Raw genomic sequence first — 19,111 nt, 5'->3', positions numbered from 1 at the left:
ATGGTTTCTTTTCTTGGTTCCAGACACGCACATATGCAACATATTTTTTTATTCAACAAAAGGTATGTTCGGGCACAAATAAAACTGTATTATATTTTACATATTTTAATTGCTACCAAAGTCTTAGATTTTTGTCCCCTTATGGAAGCCCTTTGTTGTGGATACTTAAACCTTGTTTATTTAGGATGGTTTAGATAGGAAAAGTCACTGCCTTTGGCGCTGTTTCGATGTGGCCATGGTCATGGCTAAAAGGAGATGAGGATTGTTTGGTAGTTGCCATATTTTTTGAAACATTGATCTTCGCTAAATATCAATCTTAGTCTTTGTTGGACTCCCTATATGTTACTTGTGTTTCAACAAGTTTCGAGATCTTTTCGCTATCGAAGTTACTCATATATGTGTGTTTCTATTGATTCACAACGTCTGCATGAATGCCACTGGCTTAGTTTTGTCTGTGACCTTGATACATATCCAACGTATCTATAATTTCGTATGTTCCATGCTTGTTTTATGATAATACTTACATGTTTTGTTCACACTTTATGATGATTTTATGTGTTTTCCGGAACTAACCTGTTGATAAGATGCCGAAGTGCCAGTTCCTGTTTTCTGCTGTTTTTGGTTTCAGAAATCCTAGTAAGGAAATATTCTCGGAATTGGACGAAATCAACGCCCAGCATCTTATAATTCCACGAAGCTTCCAGAACACCCGGGAGAGACCAGAGGAGGGCCACAGGGGGCCCACACATGGGGCTGGCGCGGCCCAAGGGGGGGTGCGCCCCCCTATTGTGTGGCGGCTCCGTCAGCCCTCCGACTCCACCTCTTCGCCTATAAGAAGCCCCCTGACCTAAAACATCGATACGAAAAAGCCACGGTACGAGAAACCTTCCAGAGCCGCCGCCATCGCGAAGCCAAGATCTGGGGGACAGGAGTCTCTGTTCCGGCACGCCGCCGGGACGGGGAAGTGCCCCCGGAAGGCATCTCCATCGACACCACCGCCATCTTCATCACCGCTGCTATCTCCCATGAGGAGGGAGTAGTTCTCCCTCGAGGCTAAGGGCTGTACCGGTAGCTATGTGGTTAATCTCTCTTCCATGTACTTCAATACAATTATCTCATGAGCTGCCTTACATGATTGAGATTCATATGAGTTTTGTATCACTATTCATCTATGTGCTACTCTAGTGATGTTATTAAAGTAGTCTATTCCTCCTCCATGATGTAATGTTGATAGTGTGTGCATCATGACGTACTTGGTATATGCTATGATTGTGATCTCTTGTAGATTATGAAGTTAACTATTACTATTATGGTATTGATGTGATCTATTCCTCCTTTCATAGTATGTCGGTGACGGTGTGCATGCTATGTTAGTACTTGGTATAGTTGTGTTGATCAATCATGCACTCTAAGGTTATTTAAATATGAATATCGAATGTTGTGGAGCTTGTTAACTCCGGCATTGAGGTGCTCTTGTAGCCTACACAATTAGTGGTGTTCATCATCCAACAAGAGAGTGTAGAGTATAGCATTTATCTATTCAGTTATGTGATCAATGTTGAGAGTGTCCACTAGTGAAAGTATGATCCCTAGGCCTTGTTTCCAAATATTGCAATCATCGCTTGTTTACTGTTCTACTGCATCTGTACTTCCTGCAATATTACCACCATCAACCACACGCCAGTTGTAGCAGCAAGCTATTTTCTGGTGCCGTTACTACTGCTCATATATATTCATACCACCTGTATTTCACTATCTCTTCGCCGAACTAGTGCACCTATACATCTGACAAGTGTATTAGGTGTGTTGGGGACACAAGAGACTTCTTATATTGTGGTTGCAGGGTTGCTTGAGAGGGATATCTTTGACCTCTTCCTCCCTGAGTTCGATAAACCTTGGGTGATCCACTTAAGGGAAAACTTGCTGCTGTTCTACAAACCTCTGCTCTTGGAGGCCCAACACTGTCTACAGGAAAAGAAGCGTGAGTAGACATCAAGCTATTTTCTGGCGCCGTTGCCGGGGAACGAATGAAAGCTACACCATTTCCTCCCTCGTCAACCACGCGCCAGTCCTGGACAGCATCAAGTATTTTATGGCGCCGTTGCCGGGGAGGAAAGGTAAAAGGTACTCACACTCCGGATCTCGGCTACTAAGCTATTTTCCGGCGCCGTTGTAAGTGCTCGAAGCTATTTCCTTTAGATCCTGCAATTGCATCTTTTTGTTTCTTGTTTATCACTAGTTTGGCATAATGGAAAGCAACATGGAGCTTTTTAATCTATTTCCTGAGTTAAGACATGGATGGTTTGATACGAAAATTAAAAAACCCATGGAACATATTAGTATGAACACTTTGAACACCATTGTTGCTAATGATATGGAAAATTCTAAGCTTGGGGAAGCTGGTTTTGATGAGCATGATATTTTTAGTCCCCCAAGCATTGAGGAGAAAATTTACTTTGATGATACTTTGCCTCCTATTTATGATGATTATAATGATAGTAGTCTTTTGGTGCCGCTTGTTATGGAGGATAAATTTGATTATGATTACAATATGCCTCCTATATTTGATGATGATAATAATAATGATAGCTACTTTGTTGAATTTGCTCCCACTACAATTAATAAGAGTGACTATGCTTATGTGGAGAGTAATAATTTTATGCATGAGACTCATGATAAGAATGCTTTATGTGATAGTTATATTGTTAAGTTTGCTCATGATGGTACTGGATATTATTACGAGAGAGGAAAATATGGTTGTAGAAATTTTCATGTTACTAAAACACCTCTCTTTTTGCTGAAAATCTTGAAGCTGCACTTGTTTTATCTTTCTATGCTTGTTGCATTATGCTTCATGAATTTGTTTATCTACAAGATTCCTATGCATAGGAAGTGGTTTAGACTTAAATGTGTTTTGAGTTTTCTTCTTGATGCTCTCTTTTGCTTCAACTTTTCATTCTTACGAGTGCATCATTAAAATTGCTGAGCCCATCTTAATGGCTATAAAGAAAGCATTTCTTGGGAGATAACCCATGTTTTTATTTTGCTACAGTACTTTTATTTTATATTTGAGTCTTGGAAGTTGTTACTTCTGTAGCAACCTCTCCTTATCTTTATTTTATTGCATTGTTGTGCCAAGTGAAGCCTTTGATAGAAAGGTTGATACTAGATTTGGATTACTGCGCAGAAACAGATTTCTGTCTGTCACGAATTTGGGCAGGGTTCTCTGTAGGTAACTCAGAAAAATCTGCCAATTTGCGTGCGTGATCCTCAGATGTACGCAACTTTCATTCAATTTGAGCATTTTCATCTGAGCAAGTCTGGTGCCTCTTAAAAATTCGTCTTTACGGACTGTTCTGTTTTGACAGATTCTGCCTTTTATTTCGCATTGCCTCTTTTGCTATGTTGAATGGATTTCTTTGTTCCATTAACTTTCAGAAGCTTTGGGCAATGTCCAGAAGTGTTAAGAATGATTGTGTCACCTCTGAACATGTGAATTTTTGATTATGCACTAACCCTCTAATGAGTTTGTTTTGAGTTTGGTGTGGAGGAAGTTTTCAAGGGTCAAGAGAGGAGGATGATATATGATTAAGAAGAGTGAAAAGTCTAAGCTTGGGGATGCCCCCGTGGTTCATCCCTGCATATTTCAAGAAGACTCAAGCATATAAGCTTGGGGATGCCCAAGGCATCCCCTTCTTCATCAACAATTTATCAGGTTTCTTCTCTTGAAACTATATTTTTATTCGGTCACATCTTATGTACTTTACTTGGAGCGTCTATTTGTTTTTATTTTTTGTTTTGTTTGAATAAATTCATGCTTGTGTGGGAGAGAGACACGCTCCGCTGGTTCATATGAACACATGTGTTCTTAGCTTTTAATGTTCATGGCGAAGGTTGAAATTGCTTCATTAATTGTTATATGGTTGGAAACAGAAAATGCTACATGTGGTAATTGGTATGATGTCTTGAATAACTTGATACTTGGCAATTGTTGTGCTCATATAGATCATGTTTAAGCTCTTGCATCATATGCTTTGCACCTATTAATGAAGAACTACATAGAGCTGGTTAAAATTTGGTTTGCATGATTGGTCCCTCTAAGGTCTAGATATTTTCTGGTAAAGGTGTTTGAACAACAAGGAAGACAGTGTAGAGTCTTATAATGCTTGCAATATGTTCTTATGTAAGTTTTGCTGTACCAGTTCATACTTGTGTTTGCTTCAAACAACCTTGCTAGCCTAAGCCTTGTATTGAGAGGGATTACTTCTCATGCATCCAAATCCTTGAGCCAAAAAACTATGCCATTTGTGTCCACCATACCTACCTACTACATGGTATTTCTCCGCCATTCCAAAGTAAATTGCTTGAGTGCTATCTTTAAACACTTCAAAAGTTATTACCTCTTATTTGTGTCAATGTTTTATAGCTCATGAGGAAGTATGTGGTGTTTATCTTTCAATCTTGTTGAGCAACTTTCACCAATGAACTAGTGGCTTCATCCGCTTATCCAATAATTTTGCAAAAAGAGCTGGCAATGGGGTTCCCAGCCCCAATTAATTAACCTTCATGATTTTACAAAAAAAATAGACACTCCTCCATGGTATGTGATTGTTGGACGGCACCCGAGGATTCGGTTAGCCATGGCTTGAGAAAGCAAAGGTGGGGAGGAGTGTCATCTAAATAAAACTAAAATAAAAAGGCACTCCTTCATGGTATAAGATTGTTGGCAGGCACCCGAGGATTCGGTTAGCCATGGTTTGTGAAAGTAAAGGTTGGAAGGAGTGCCACCCAAAAATAAAAATGTTTCATGGGAGCCGCTCTTTGAAGGTTTGTCTGGCAAGGGGGTTAGAGTGCCCACTACCATTCGTTGACAACAACAAACACCTTCCAGAACTTTACTTTTATGCTCTCTTTATGTTTTCAAAATAAAAGCTCTAGCACAAACATAGCAATCGATGCTTCCCTCTTCGAAGAGCCATTCTTTTAATTTTATGTTGAGTCAGTTTACCCTATCCTTCTGTCCTAGAAGCAAACACTTGTGTTAACTGTGCATTGATTCTTACGTACTTGCATATTGCACTTATTATATTACTTTGTATTGACAACTATCCATGAGATATACATGTTACAAGTTGAAAGCAACCGCTGAAACTTAATCTTCCTTTGTGTTGCTCCAATGCCTTTACTTTGAATCTATTGCTTTATGAGTTAACTCTTATGCAAGACTTATTGATGCTTGTCTTGAAAGTACTATTCATGAAAAGTCTTTGCTATATGATTCAGTTATTTAATCATTATCCTTATCATTGCTTTGAATCGCTGCATTCATCTCATATGCTTTACAATAGTATGATCAAGATTATGTTGGTAGCATGTCACTTCAGAAATTATTCTTTTATCGTTTACCTACTCGAGGACGAGTAGGAACTAAGCTTGGGGATGCTGATACGTCTCCAACGTATCTATAATTTCTTATGTTCCATGCCTGTTTTATGGCAATACTTACATGTTTTGTTCACACTTTATGATGAGTTTATGTGTTTTCCGGAACTAACCTGTTGACAAGATGCCGAAGTGCCAGTTCCTGTTTTCTGCTGTTTTTGGTTTCAGAAATCCTAGTAAGGAAATATTCTCGGAATTGGACGAAATCAACGCCCAGCATCTTATAATTCCACGAAGCTTCCAGAACACCCGGGAGAGACCAGAGGAGGGCCACAAGGGGCCCACACATGGGGCTGGCGCGGCCCAAGGGGGGTGATACGTCTCCAACGTATCGATAATTTCTTATGTTCCATGCTTGTTTTATGACAATACCTACATGTTTTGTTCACACTTTATGATGATTTTATGCATTTTCCGGAACTAACCTATTGACGAGATACCGAAGTGCCAGTTCCTGTTTTCTGCTGTTTTTGGTTTCAGAAATCCTAGTAAGGAAATATTCTCGGAATTGGATGAAATCAACGCCCAGCATCTTATAATTGCACGAAGCTTCCAGAACACCCGAGAGGGACCAGAGGAGGGCCACAGGGCCACCACAGAGGTGGCTGGCGCGGCCCAGGAGGGGGGCGCGCCGCCCTGTTGTGTGGCGCCTCCGTAACCCCTCCGACTCCGCCTCTTCGCCTATAAGAAGCCCCCTGACCTAAATCTTCGATACGGAAAAGCCACGGTACGAGAAACCTTCCAGAGCCGCCGCCATCGTGAAGCCAAGATCTGGGGGACAGAAGTCTCTGTTCCGGCACGCCGCCGGGACGGGGAATTGCCCCCGGAAGGCATCTCCATCGACACCACCGCCATCTTCATCAACGCTGCTGTCTCCCATGAGGAGGGAGTAGTTCTCCATCGAGGCTAAGGGCTGTACCGGTAGCTATGTGGTTAATCTCTCTCCTATGTACTTCAATACAATGATCTCATGAGCTGCCTTACATGATTGAGATTCATATGAGTTTTGTATCACTATTCATCTATGTGCTACTCTAGTGATGTTATTAAAGTAGTTTATTCCTCCTCCATGATGTAATGTTGACAGTGTGTGCATCATGAAGTACTTGGTATATGCTATGATTGTGATCTCTTGTAGATTATGAAGTTAACTATTACTACGATGGTATTGATGTGATCTATTCCTCCTTTCATAGTGTGATGGTAACAGTGTGCATGCTATGTTAGTACTTGGTATAGTTGCGTTGGTCTATCATGCACTCTAAGGTTATTTAAATATGAATATCGAATGTTGTGGAGCTTGTTAACTCTGGCATTGAGGTGCTCTTGTAGCCCTACACAATTAGTGGTGTTCATCATCCAACAAGAGAGTGTAGAGTATAGCATTTATCTATTCAGTTATGTGATTAATGTTGAGAGTGTCCACTAGTGAAAGTATGATCCCTAGGCCTTGTTTCCAAATACTGCAATCATCGCTTGTTTACTATTTTGCTGCATCTCTACTTCCTGCAATATTACTACTGCACGCCAGCAAGCTATTTTCTGTCGTCGTACACAGTCAAGTATTTTCTGGCGCCGTTACTACTGCTCATATACATTCATACTACTGGTATTTCACTATCTCTTCGCCGAACTAGTGCACCTATACATCTGACAAGTGTATTGGGTGTGTTGGGGACACAAGAGACTTCTTGCATTGTGATTGCAGGGTTGCTTGAGAGGGATATCTTTGACCTCTTCCTCCCTGAGTTCGATAAACCTTGGGTGATCCACTTAAGGGAAAACTTGCTGCTGTTCTACAAACCTCTGCTCTTGGAGGCCCAACACTGTCTACAGGAAAAGGAGTGTGCGTAGACATCAAGCTATTTTCTGGCGCCGTTGCCGGGGAACGAAGGAAAGCTACACCATTTCCTCCCTCGTCAACCACGCGCCAGTCCTGGACAGCATCAAGTATTTTCTGGCGCCGTTGCCGGGGAGGAAAGGTAAAAGGTACTCACACTCCAGATCTCGGCTACAAAGCCATTTTCCGGCACCGTTGTAAGTGCTCGAAGCTATTTCCTTTAGATCCTGCAATTGCATCTTTTTGTTTCTTGTTTATCACTAGTTTGGCATAATGGAAAGCAACATGGAGCTTTTTAATCTTTTTCCTGAGTTAAGACATGGATGGTTTGATGCGAAAATTAAAAAAACCCATGGAACATATTAGTATGAACACTTTGAATACCATTGTTGCTAATGATATAGAAAATTCTAAGCTTGGGGAAGCTGGTTTTGATGAGCATGATATTTTTAGTCCCTCAAGCATTGAGGAGAAAATTTTCTTTGATGATACTTTGCCTCCCATTTATAATGATTATAATGATAGTGGTCTTTTGGTGCCGCCTGTTATGGAGGATAAATTTGATTATGATTACAATATGCCTCCTATATTTGATGATGAGAATAATAATGATAGCTACTTTGTTGAATTTGCTCCCACTACAACTACTAAAATTGATTATGCTTATGTGGAGAGTAATAATTTTATGCATATAGCTCATGATAAGAATGTTTCATTTGATAGTTATATTGTTGAATTTGCTCATGATGCTACTGGATATTATTATGGGAGAGGAAAATATGGTTGTAGAAATTTCCATGTTACTAAAACATCTCTCTATGTGCTGAAATTTTTGAAGCTACACTTGTTCTATCTTCCTATGCTTGTTATTTTGCTCTTCATGAACTTGTTTATTTACAATATTCCTTTTCATAGGAAGCATGTTAGACTTAAATGTGTTTTGAATTTGCTTCTTGATGCTCTCTTTTGCTTCAACTACTATTTCTTGCGAGTGCATCATTAAAACTGCTGAGCCCATCTTAATGGCTATAAAGAAAGCACTTCTTGGGAGATAACCCATGTTTTTATTTTACTAATATACTTTTGTTTTATATTTGAGTCTTGGAAGTTGATACTACTGTAGAAACCTCTCCTTATCTTTATTTTATTGCATTGTTGTGCCAAGTGAAGTCTTTGATAGAAAGGTTGATACTAGATTTGGATTACTGCGCAGAAACAGATTTCTGTCTATCACGAATTTGGGAAGAGTTCTCTGTAGGTAACTCAGAAAAATCTGCCAATTTATGTGAGTGATCCTCAGATATGTACGCAACTTTCATTCAATTTGAGCATTTTCATCTGAGCTAGTCTGGTGCCTCTATAAAATTCGTCTTTACGGACTGTTCTGTTTTGATAGATTCTGCCTTTTATTTCGCATTGCCTCTTTTGCTATGTTGAATGGATTTCTTTGTTCCATTAAATTTCAGAAGCTTTGTGCAATGTCCAGAAGTGTTAAGAATGATTGTGTCACCTCTGAACATGTGAATTTTTATTATGCACTAACCCTCTAATGAGTTGTTTTGAGTTTGGTGTGGAGGAAGTTTTCAAGGGTCAATAGAGGAGGATGATACAATATGATCAAGAAGAGTGAAAGCTCTAAGCTTGGGGATGCCCCCGTGGTTCATCCCTGCATATTTCAAGAAGACTCAAGCATCTAAGCTTGGGGATGCCCAAGGCATCCCCTTCTTCATCAACAATTTATCAGGTTTCTTCTCTTGAAACTATATTTTTATTCGGTCACATCTTATGTACTTTACTTGGAGCGTCTGTTTGTTTTCATTTTTGTTTTGTTTGAATAAATTCATGCTTGTGTGGAAGAGAGACACGCTCCGCTGGTTCATATGAACACATGTGTTCTTAGCTTTTAACTTTCATGGCGAAGGTTGAAACTGCTTCATTAATTGTTATATGGTTGGAAACAGAAAATGCTACATGTGGTAATTGGTATAATGTCTTGAATAATGTGATACTTGGCAATTGTTGTGCTCATATAGATCATGTTTAAGCTCTTGCATCATATACTTTGCACCTATTAGTGAAGAAATACATAGAGCTTGCTAAAATTTGGTTTGCATGATTGGTCTCTCTAAGGCCTAGATATTTTCTGGTAAAGGTGTTTGAACAACAAGGAAGACAATGTAGAGTCTTATAATGCTTGCAATATGTTCTTATGTAAGTTTTGCTGTACTGGTTCATACTTGTGTTTGCTTCAAACAACCTTGCTAGCCTAAGCCTTGTATTGAGAGGGATTACTTCTCATGCATCCAAATCCTTGAGCCAAAAACCATGCCACTTGTGTCCACCATACCTACCTACTACATGGTATTTCTCTGCCATTCCAAAGTAAATTGCTTGAGTGCTAGTGCTACCTTTAAAATTCTATTCTTTGTCTTTGCAATATATAGCTCATGGGACAAATAGCCTAAAAACTATTGTGGTATTGAATATGTACTTATGTATTTTATCTCTTATAAGTTGCTTGTTGAGCGATAATCATGTTCCTGGGGACGCCATCAACTACCCTTTGTTGAATATCATGTGAGTTGCTATGCATGTTCGTCTTGTCTGAAGTAAGGGCGATTTACCATGAGTTGAATGGTTTGAGTATGCATATTGTTAGAGAAGAACATTGGGCCGCTAACTAAAGCCATGATCCATGGTGGAAGTTTCAGTTTTGGACAACTATCCTCAATCTCTTATGAGAATATTATTTGTTGCTAAATGCTTATGCATTAAAGAGGAGTCCATTATCTGTTGTCTATGTTGTCCCGGTATGGATGTCTAAGTTGAGAATAATCAAAAGCGAGAAATCCAATGCGAGCTTTCTCCTTAGACCTTTGTACAGGCGGCATAGAGGTACCCCTTTGTGATACTTGGTTAAAACATATGTATTGCAATGATAATCCAGGTAATCCGAGCTAATTAGGACGAGGTGCGGGCACTATTGGTAATCTATGCATGAGGCTTGCAACTTGTAAGATATAATTTATATAATGCATATGCTTTATTACTACCGTTGACAAAATTGTTTCTTGTTTTCAAAATAAAAGCTCTAGCACAAATATAGCAATCAATGCTTCCCTCTGCGACAAGCCTTTCTTCTACTTTCATGTTGAGTCAGTTTACCTATTTCCTTCTATCTCAGAAGCAAACACTTGTGTTAACTGTGCATTGATTCTTACATACTTGCATATTGCACTTATTATATTACTTTTCATTGACAACTATCCATGAGATATACATGTTACAAGTTGAAAGCAACCGCTGAAACTTAATCTTCCTTTGTGTTGCTCCAATGCCTTTACTATGAATCTATTGCTTCATGAGTTAACTCTTATGCAAGACTTATTGATGCTTGTCTTGAAAGTACTATTCATGAAAAGTTTTCGCTATATGGTTCATTTGTTTAACAATTGTCTTTATCATTGCTTTGAATCACTTCATTCATCTCATATGCTTTACAATAGTATGATCATGATTATGTTGGTAGCATGTCACTTCAGAAATTATCTTTGTTATCGTTTACCTACTCGAGGACGAGTAGGAACTAAGCTTAGGGATGCTGATACGTCTCCAACGTATCGATAATTTCTTATGTTCCATGCTTGTTTTATGACAATACCTACATGTTTTGTTCACACTTTATGATGATTTTATGCATTTTCCGGAACTAACCTGTTGACGAGATGCCGAAGTGCCAGTTCCTATTTTCTGCTGTTTTTGGTTTCAGAAATCCTAGTAAGGAAATATTCTCGGAATTGGATGAAATCAACGCCCAGCATCTTATAATTGCACGAAGCTTCCAGAACACCCGAGAGGGACCAGAGGAGGGCCACAGGGCCACCACACAGGTGGCTGGCGCGGCCCAGGAGGGGGGCGCGCCGCCCTGTTGTGTGGCGCCTCCGTAACCCCTCCGACTCCGCCTCTTCGCCTATAAGAAGCCCCCTGACCTAAATCTTCGATACGGAAAAGCCACGGTACGAGAAACCTTCCAGAGCCGCTGCCATCGCGAAGCCAAGATCTGGGGGACAGAAGTCTCTGTTCCGGCACGCCATCGGGACGGGGAATTGCCCCCGGAAGGCATCTCCATCGACACCACCGCCATCTTCATCAACGCTGTTGTCTCCCATGAGGAGGGAGTAGTTCTCCATCGAGGCTAAGGGTTGTACCGGTAGCTATGTGGTTAATATCTCTCCTATGTACTTCAATACAATGATCTCATGAGCTGCCTTACATGATTGAGATTCATATGAGTTTTGTATCACTATTCATCTATGTGCTACTCTAGTGATGTTATTAAAGTAGTCTATTCCTCCTCCATGATGTAATGTTGACAGTGTGTGCATCATGAAGTACTTGGTATATGCTATGATTGTGATCTCTTGTAGATTATGAAGTTAACTATTACTACGATGTTATTGATGTGATCTATTCCTCCTTTCATAGTGTGATGGTAACAGTGTGCATGCTATGTTAGTACTTGGTATAGTTGCGTTGGTCTATCATGCACTCTAAAGTTATTTAAATATGAATATCGAATGTTGTGGAGCTTGTTAACTCCGGCATTGAGGTGCTCTTGTAGCCCTATACAATTAGTGGTGTTCATCATCCAACAAGAGAATGTAGAGTATAGCATTTATCTATTCAGTTATGTGATCAATGTTGAGAGTGTCCACTAGTGAAAGTATGATCCCTAGGCCTTGTTTCCAAATACTGCAATCATCGCTTGTTTACTGTTTTGCTGCATCTCTACTTCCTGCAATATTACTACTACACGCCAGCAAGCCATTTTCAGTCGCCGTAGACAGTCAAGTATTTTCTGGCGCCGTTACTACTGCTCATATACATTCATACTACTGGTATTTCACTATCTCTTCGCCGAACTAGTGCACCTATACATCTGACAAGTGTATTGCTGGGTGTGTTGGGGACACAAGAGACTTCTTGCATTGTGATTGCAGGGTTGCTTGAGAGGGATATCTTTGACCTCTTCCTCCCTGAGTTCGATAAACCTTGCGTGATCCACTTAAGGGAAAACTTGCTGCTGTTCTACAAACCTCTGCTCTTGGAGGCCCAACACTGTCTACAGGAAAAGGAGTGTGCGTAGACATCAAGCTATTTTCTGGCGCCGTTGCCGGGGAACGAAGGAAAGCTACACCATTTCCTCCCTCGTCAACCACGCGCCAGTCCTGGACAGCATCAGGGGGCGCGCCCCCCTATTGTGTGGCGGCTCCGTCAGCCCTCCGACTCCGCCTCTATAAGAAGCCCCCTGACCTAAAACATCGATACGAAAAAGCCACGGTACGAGAAACCTTCCAGAGCCACCGCCATCGCGAAGCCAAGATCTGGGGGACATGAGTCTCTGTTCCGGCACGCCGCCGGGACGGGGAAGTGCCCCGGAAGGCATCTCCATCGACACCACCGCCATCTTCATCACCGCTGCTGTCTCCCATGAGGAGGGAGTAGTTCTCCCTCGAGGCTAAGGGCTGTACCGGTAGCTATGTGGTTAATCTCTCTTCCATGTACTTGAATACAATGATCTCATGAGCTGCCTTACATGATTGAGATTCATATGAGTTTTGTATCACTATTCATCTATGTGCTACTCTAGTGATGTTATTAAAGTAGTCTATTCCTCCTCCATGATGTAATGTTGACAGTGTGTGCATCATGAAGTACTTGGTATATGCTATGATTGTGATCTCTTGTAGATTATGAAGTTAACTGATGGTATTGATGTGATCTATTCCTCCTTTCATAGTCTGTCGGTGACGGTGTGCATGCTATGTTAGTACTTGGTATAGTTGTGTTGATCAATCATGCAATCTAAGGTTATTTAAATATGAATATCGAATGTTGTGGAGCTTGTTAACTCCGGCATTGAGGTGCTCTTGTAGCCCTACACAATTAGTGGTGTTCATCATCTAACAAGAGAGTGTAGAGTATAGCATTTATCTATTCAGTTATGTGATCAATGTTGAGAGTGTCCACTAGTGAAAGTATGATCCCTAGGCCTTGTTCCCAAATACTGCATCGCTTGTTTACTGTTCTACTGCATCTGTACTTCCTGCAATATTACCACCATCAACCACACGCCAGTTGTAGCAGCAAGCTATTTTCTGGTGCCGTTACTACTGCTTATATATATTCATACCACCTGTATTTCACTATCTCTTCGCCGAACTAGTGCACCTATACATCTGACAAGTGTATTAGGTGCGTTGGGGACACAAGAGACTTCTTGTATTGTGGTTGCAGGGTTGCTTGAGAGGGATATCTTTGACCTCTTCCTCCCTGAGTTCGATAAACCTTGGGTGATCCACTTAAGGAAAAACTTGCTGCTGTTCTACAAACCTCTGCTCTTGGAGGCCCAACACTGTCTACAGGAAAAGAAGCGTGAGTAGACATCAAGCTATTTTCTGGCGCCGTTGCCGGGGAACGAAGGAAAGCTACACCATTTCCTCCCTCGTCAACCACGCGCCAGTCCTGGACAGCATCAGACCTCTTTTGGTATCATGTAAAAAACCCTAGGTAGTATCCTCAATATTTGACTATGCCCATTGTGTACTTAGAGGTAGATGTGATTGGAGGTGATCTTCCTTGATTATATCCAATTAGGACATTTGGTACATGTATTACTATTCGTTGCCAAGGCAAGAGCTTGATGGTTAACCATGCTACTTTTGCTAGATGTCATATGACTATATGAGATATTGATATCCCCGATAATATTTCCTTTTGATAGTTGTAGTGTTTCATGAAGTATGGCATTAACTTTTTTGCTGAAACTATTTTCAATGAGATGATGTGCTATTTTGTTGGCCCTTCAGTATTTCTAATACTTTTTATTCATGTTTTCCCTTAAATATATTTTCATCCTCTTAACAATAATTCTAAAGTTCTCTCTTGCGTCAGATGTGCAATGTATTAAGATCAGGATGGCATTGTGATATTTTTGTTAATATTTGTTATTTTTGCTTGATGTCTTGTAGACTCATTTGTTTTCAGAGCATACATATGTTTATCTTGAATATCTTGCTTTGAGTTGAACCATGAAGCTGAGATGTGACATCCTGCTATTCTTTTTTCAAAGCTCATTCTACTTCATTGATGCTCTTGAGAGCATTTTTCTTATTTTACTTCCATCATTTCATTTTACTGCCCAAAAACATAGAAAAAGACTCCAAGAAAGAAAATAGTGTAACAAAGTGCATCAGATCCATCTAGTAGAACATAGCAGTACTATGACACGCTTGCCACATCATCTCGCATCTATGATCTTTTAGTTCAGTGCGAGTTCATGATTTCGTTGTGCCCTTGAGTGACACACCGACTATATTTTTTCCCGTTTATCCAATGAGATCTGATAGTATAGAATTATAAAAACAAATACGAATAATCAATACTCCCTCCGGTCCTAAATATAAGCCATATAGTGTTTTGAGAAAAATTCCATAATATAAGGTTTACGACGTTGCTCCACTTATATGGACAATATTTTTAGTGATTCGATTATGTTTTCTTAGCTTATGCAAAGTCTTCTAGTAGCTCACATTAATTGCCTATGGTTAATCACATCTAAATGGGGTGTAATTTTTTCTAAATGTGTGTTTCTTAATATTTCCGTGCCAAAAACTATATGGCTTATATTTAGGATCGGAGGGAGTATCATATACCTAGGTCTTAAATATGGTAAACTTGAATGCGATTTAGCTTCCATTTTGCCTAAATTCGCGTGGCTATTGGCTAAGCTTACGATAAGTATTGTGTAATGAACCAGAAATCTCATGCAAAAGCAGATAGACATCCCTGTTATACGAAGAGTCCATATTATATGATGATGATCTTCAGGTTGTGATTTGTGAATAATAACAACTATGGAAATACTGGAGAAAAAAAAATCAGATCGACCGAAATGAAATCCAATCCGTGTAATATCTCTTTGCCAGTTGGCCTGCCTTGACTGCCAAGGTAAAATCCAAATATAGTGGCCAGTACATAAAAGGCTGTTTTCTACAGATAAGGAAAATCCGGGCAACAAAATCCAGCTGATTTCTCGCCGTGTACTCCTACTCGTTTGTCCCCGCCAGAGAATAAATACACGACACCACCAGAGGAGGAATTTGTTTTTCGACGGATCAAAAATAATAACAGATTGAAAACAAAATCCACAACCCTAAGCCTGCCATGACGCGGGACGGCGTGCCACCGGCGGCGCCACCCGGCGGCGGCGGCTCGGGGGACGGGCCGAGGCGGTGCTCGCAGTGCGGGAACCACGGGCACAACACGCGCACGTGCACGGCGCGCCCACCCGTGAAGCTCTTCGGCGTGCGCATCGGCGACAAGCCACCGATCAGGAAGAGCGCCAGCATGGGTAACCTCGCGCAGCTCGCGGAGGGTAGCGGCGGCGCCAGGGCCGAGGGGTACGGCTCCGAGGGCGACGACGACAAACCCCACCACCGGAAGCGAGGTGAAATTTTGTTTTTTTTTTCTCTCTCTCTCGCTCTCCCCTGTGTTTAGCCTACGAGGCGATCAGATTTTGCTTGTGTACAGAGGTGTAGTCTCTGTCGTGTAAACATATTGTTTGTTCTTGGGATGTACTGTTTGGTGGTAAGCAGATGAGAAGTTGTTGTGTGCGAATATTTGGTTTGATGTAAAGGTGCAATCTTGCTGATGGCAAGTGGCAAAGATTTGATCTTGCTGTGCTGATTGAAGTTGTTGTCTGAAATTCCGTACAAAGTACTGCTTTTAATGTGTTAGGTTCGGTGGCAATTGGCTAATATGGAAGATTAGCAAATCTTGCTGTGCTGGTTGTGAATTCGGTATTAGGTTTGATCAGATTGCATGATTAGCTCAGGCTAATAACAGATTGTGGTACCACTTCTTTTTTGAGACGCAGATTGTATTACCACTTACAAATGGGGAATTTTCACCTTAGGCTCACAGCCTAAAGAAAGGCATGTGCTAACATTGATTAACCACAACCATAATTTTAGCTTATAATTTTGACAGGGCTCTTGTTTGAACTATTTGAATAAATATGGTTCCTGTGGTGACTTATAACTGTATTTTGGTAGATATAGATTTTGGAACAATTTTGAACTTGTATTTCTATTCTGATGTTGCAATTCAAGCTTGTGTACTTATCACTTAATTGAAAATGATTTGTTGCAACCCACAAATGAAACTCTGCAACATGGATTTATCATCTTTTCGTAATCTTTTGTTTGGTGACAGGCGAGTCATGGTCAGAAGAGGAGCACAAAAATTTTCTTCTTGGACTCAAGAATTTAGGGAAAGGTGATTGGCGTGGCATATCCCGTAATTACGTTGGTTCGAGGACACCTACTCAAGTTGCTAGCCATGCTCAGAAGTATTTCATTCGCCAAACAAACAATAATAGAAGAAAGAGAAGATCAAGCCTCTTCGATATGGTTATTGATGATGTGAGCATCTCTCCTTACCTCTTTATGTTCACTGCATCTAGCACGTGTTGCGATCAGGTCAAGCCGCTTGCACTGACCTAAACTTGTTAGGATATACATTAAAAAAATTATGCATGCTTACATTTTGACTATAAGAGGTGTTTGTCTTACTCTTTGTTCCTGTTGCCCCTCATCTATTCTATGTACCAATTTGCTTATTATTTTTTGTATTCTTTTAATCAGTCCGGCGATCTGCCACTCTCCCGTTCATCATCACAAGAGATACCACTCTCTCGGTCATCGTCACAAGACGTAGAAGAGTATGTAGATGATCTGCGGCCTGCTAATGCTCCTGTGATCCCGCCCGCTCCTGTTCCTGTGCTGACATCTGTTTCAGTTCCACCACCGGTGGCAGTAATGGCACCACCTGCTCCCGTGCCTGCGCTAACTTATACATCAGCTCCACCACCAGTTCCAGCAATGGCACATCATCCTGAGGGCAGTCAGTGGGTTGGTTCAAGTTCGAATGCTGGAGAAGCAGGCATGGTGATGCCACAAGTCATATCCCCCTATGGTTACCCAATGATGTTTCCTCCGCCTCATTATGCTCAAGCATTTTATCCAGTTCCATACTATGGTTATGCTCCTATGTTCTATGGGCCACCAGGTATAATGCAAGCATCGTCACCAGGTACAGTACAAGCATCTCATGAGCCTGTCAGGCCTGTGGCCGTCCACTCAAGACCTCCTGTAAACGTTGAAGACCTGTACAGCATGTCCGAACTCAACCTGAAAGGTGACTCAAGTACCAATGGTGTCAACCCAAAGTCACCGTTGCCACCAAAACCAAATGGGCGACCCGAAAGGCAATCTGCATTCCATGGAACAGGGCCTGGAAACGGCTCATCAAACGGACTAATCCCTGCAAAGTGATTCCGCAGCTAGACCTTCCTTTTGTATGTAACCCTTAGATATGATAGAAAAATCAAAATAGCTTATGCTGCTAAAGCGGTATTATGGTACATGGGAAATGTTTTTGACTGCTCATAGCTTTCTTCGAGCTTATTGGTCTGTTCTCTAAGTAATTTTACTGTAGTTTGTCTCTGTTCGTGTTTTTCTCCATTTATTTGCCTAAATTCATGTCAATTCTCATTCACGATAATGAATTGGATTATTCTGTATCGTTGCACTAGCATTTCTGCACAGATTTTTGCATTCTGAGTATAAATCTCAGTCTACCTCTATACCATCCTATCCAGGGCACTCTTTCTTTGTATAGGATTTCCTTCATGTTCTCCTTCATGCATTCAATACCAGCTACATGCATGTATCAGAGATTTCAAAACTAAAACACCTTTTTTCTTTCCTTCTGGAGTACTCACATGCAAACACTGTCTTTTAAAAATGCACCCAAAGTTTGCACATGGTAGGTGAATCATTCATGAGTGTTGACGTGTTGTCCTACAGCTTGTGTTTGCTTTCATAAGTATGAATCCATGCTTCCTTATTTTTGGAATACATAGTAGCAAGACTAGGAAGAACCTCTTCTAGGGTATGCAGAATGGACAAGCCATGAAATAAATCACAGCTAGGAACCGGAGGCATAGTGAATTCTAGATGGAGTTCACAAAGGATGGTCACTTGAGGCATTGAACATGCAGGTAGGCACAAGTGAATATGAAGAAATATCAGCATTGTATGTTGTCTCGAACTGTCTCGTTTCTTCCCGCATGAAAACAATATGTGGTGCTCAAGCATAGTTAAGATCAGCTAAGCTAAAATTCAAGGAGACTTGCCAAGATGAAGCACTTCAGTTGAATAACTCAGAGCAATAACTAGCAGGTGAGGCTCCATATAGTAGAAGGAAATAATTTAGGAGGAGCAACAATTATCCGTCGGCACTCGGCAGTATTACAATTAGACCCTTATGCATCTCTCTATTCGTAATAGAAGCATTGGCATTGAAGATGCATCAAAAGATTGTGTATGGCTGGTGGATTAGTTAAGAAGCGTATCAACTTCTATAATGCAAACAAATACAGTTGGAAACATATTTGATGACAGATCTACTAATGTTGAGTTGATAGTGTGGATGTAGAAACTTTTGTTTTCTATAAACACGGCTGAATTCACGAAACCATGACTTAGGACAGAAGGTATACATCTATTCTGGGAACTCTTGTGGATGCTTTAGAAACAAAAATACACATATTTCTTCTAAGTATGAAGCATCCCCATGCATGCTTTCTTTTTGACAAACTACATATACGTTTGGTAGGTGAATCATTTATGAGTGATGAGTATGTCCTACATCAACATATCTTCAGGAGTCCTCATGTATAAAGCAGCCTTATAAGTATATGAA

At 40.7% G+C, this 19,111-nt stretch overlaps 1 protein-coding gene across 1 annotated transcript; it reads left to right on the top strand.

Annotated features, from left to right (window-relative positions):
* The first annotated feature begins 15,445 nt into the window (after window positions 1-15,445).
* Window positions 15,446-17,850, top strand: LOC127314493 (transcription factor MYBS3). The gene is made up of 3 exons (XM_051344957.2): window positions 15,446-15,791; window positions 16,559-16,767; window positions 16,990-17,850. The coding sequence occupies exons 1-3, from the start codon at window positions 15,509-15,511 to the stop codon at window positions 17,677-17,679; spliced, it is 1,182 nt and encodes a 393-aa protein (XP_051200917.1). The 5' UTR covers window positions 15,446-15,508; the 3' UTR covers window positions 17,680-17,850.
* The last annotated feature ends 1,261 nt before the right edge of the window (window positions 17,851-19,111 follow it).

The sequence above is a fragment of the Lolium perenne genome, chromosome 7 (genome assembly GCF_019359855.2).
Source record: "Lolium perenne isolate Kyuss_39 chromosome 7, Kyuss_2.0, whole genome shotgun sequence".
NCBI lineage: Eukaryota > Viridiplantae > Streptophyta > Magnoliopsida > Poales > Poaceae > Lolium > Lolium perenne.
The sequence above is the reverse complement of the archived record's forward strand: the minus strand, read 5'-3'. Positions and strand labels throughout refer to the sequence as shown.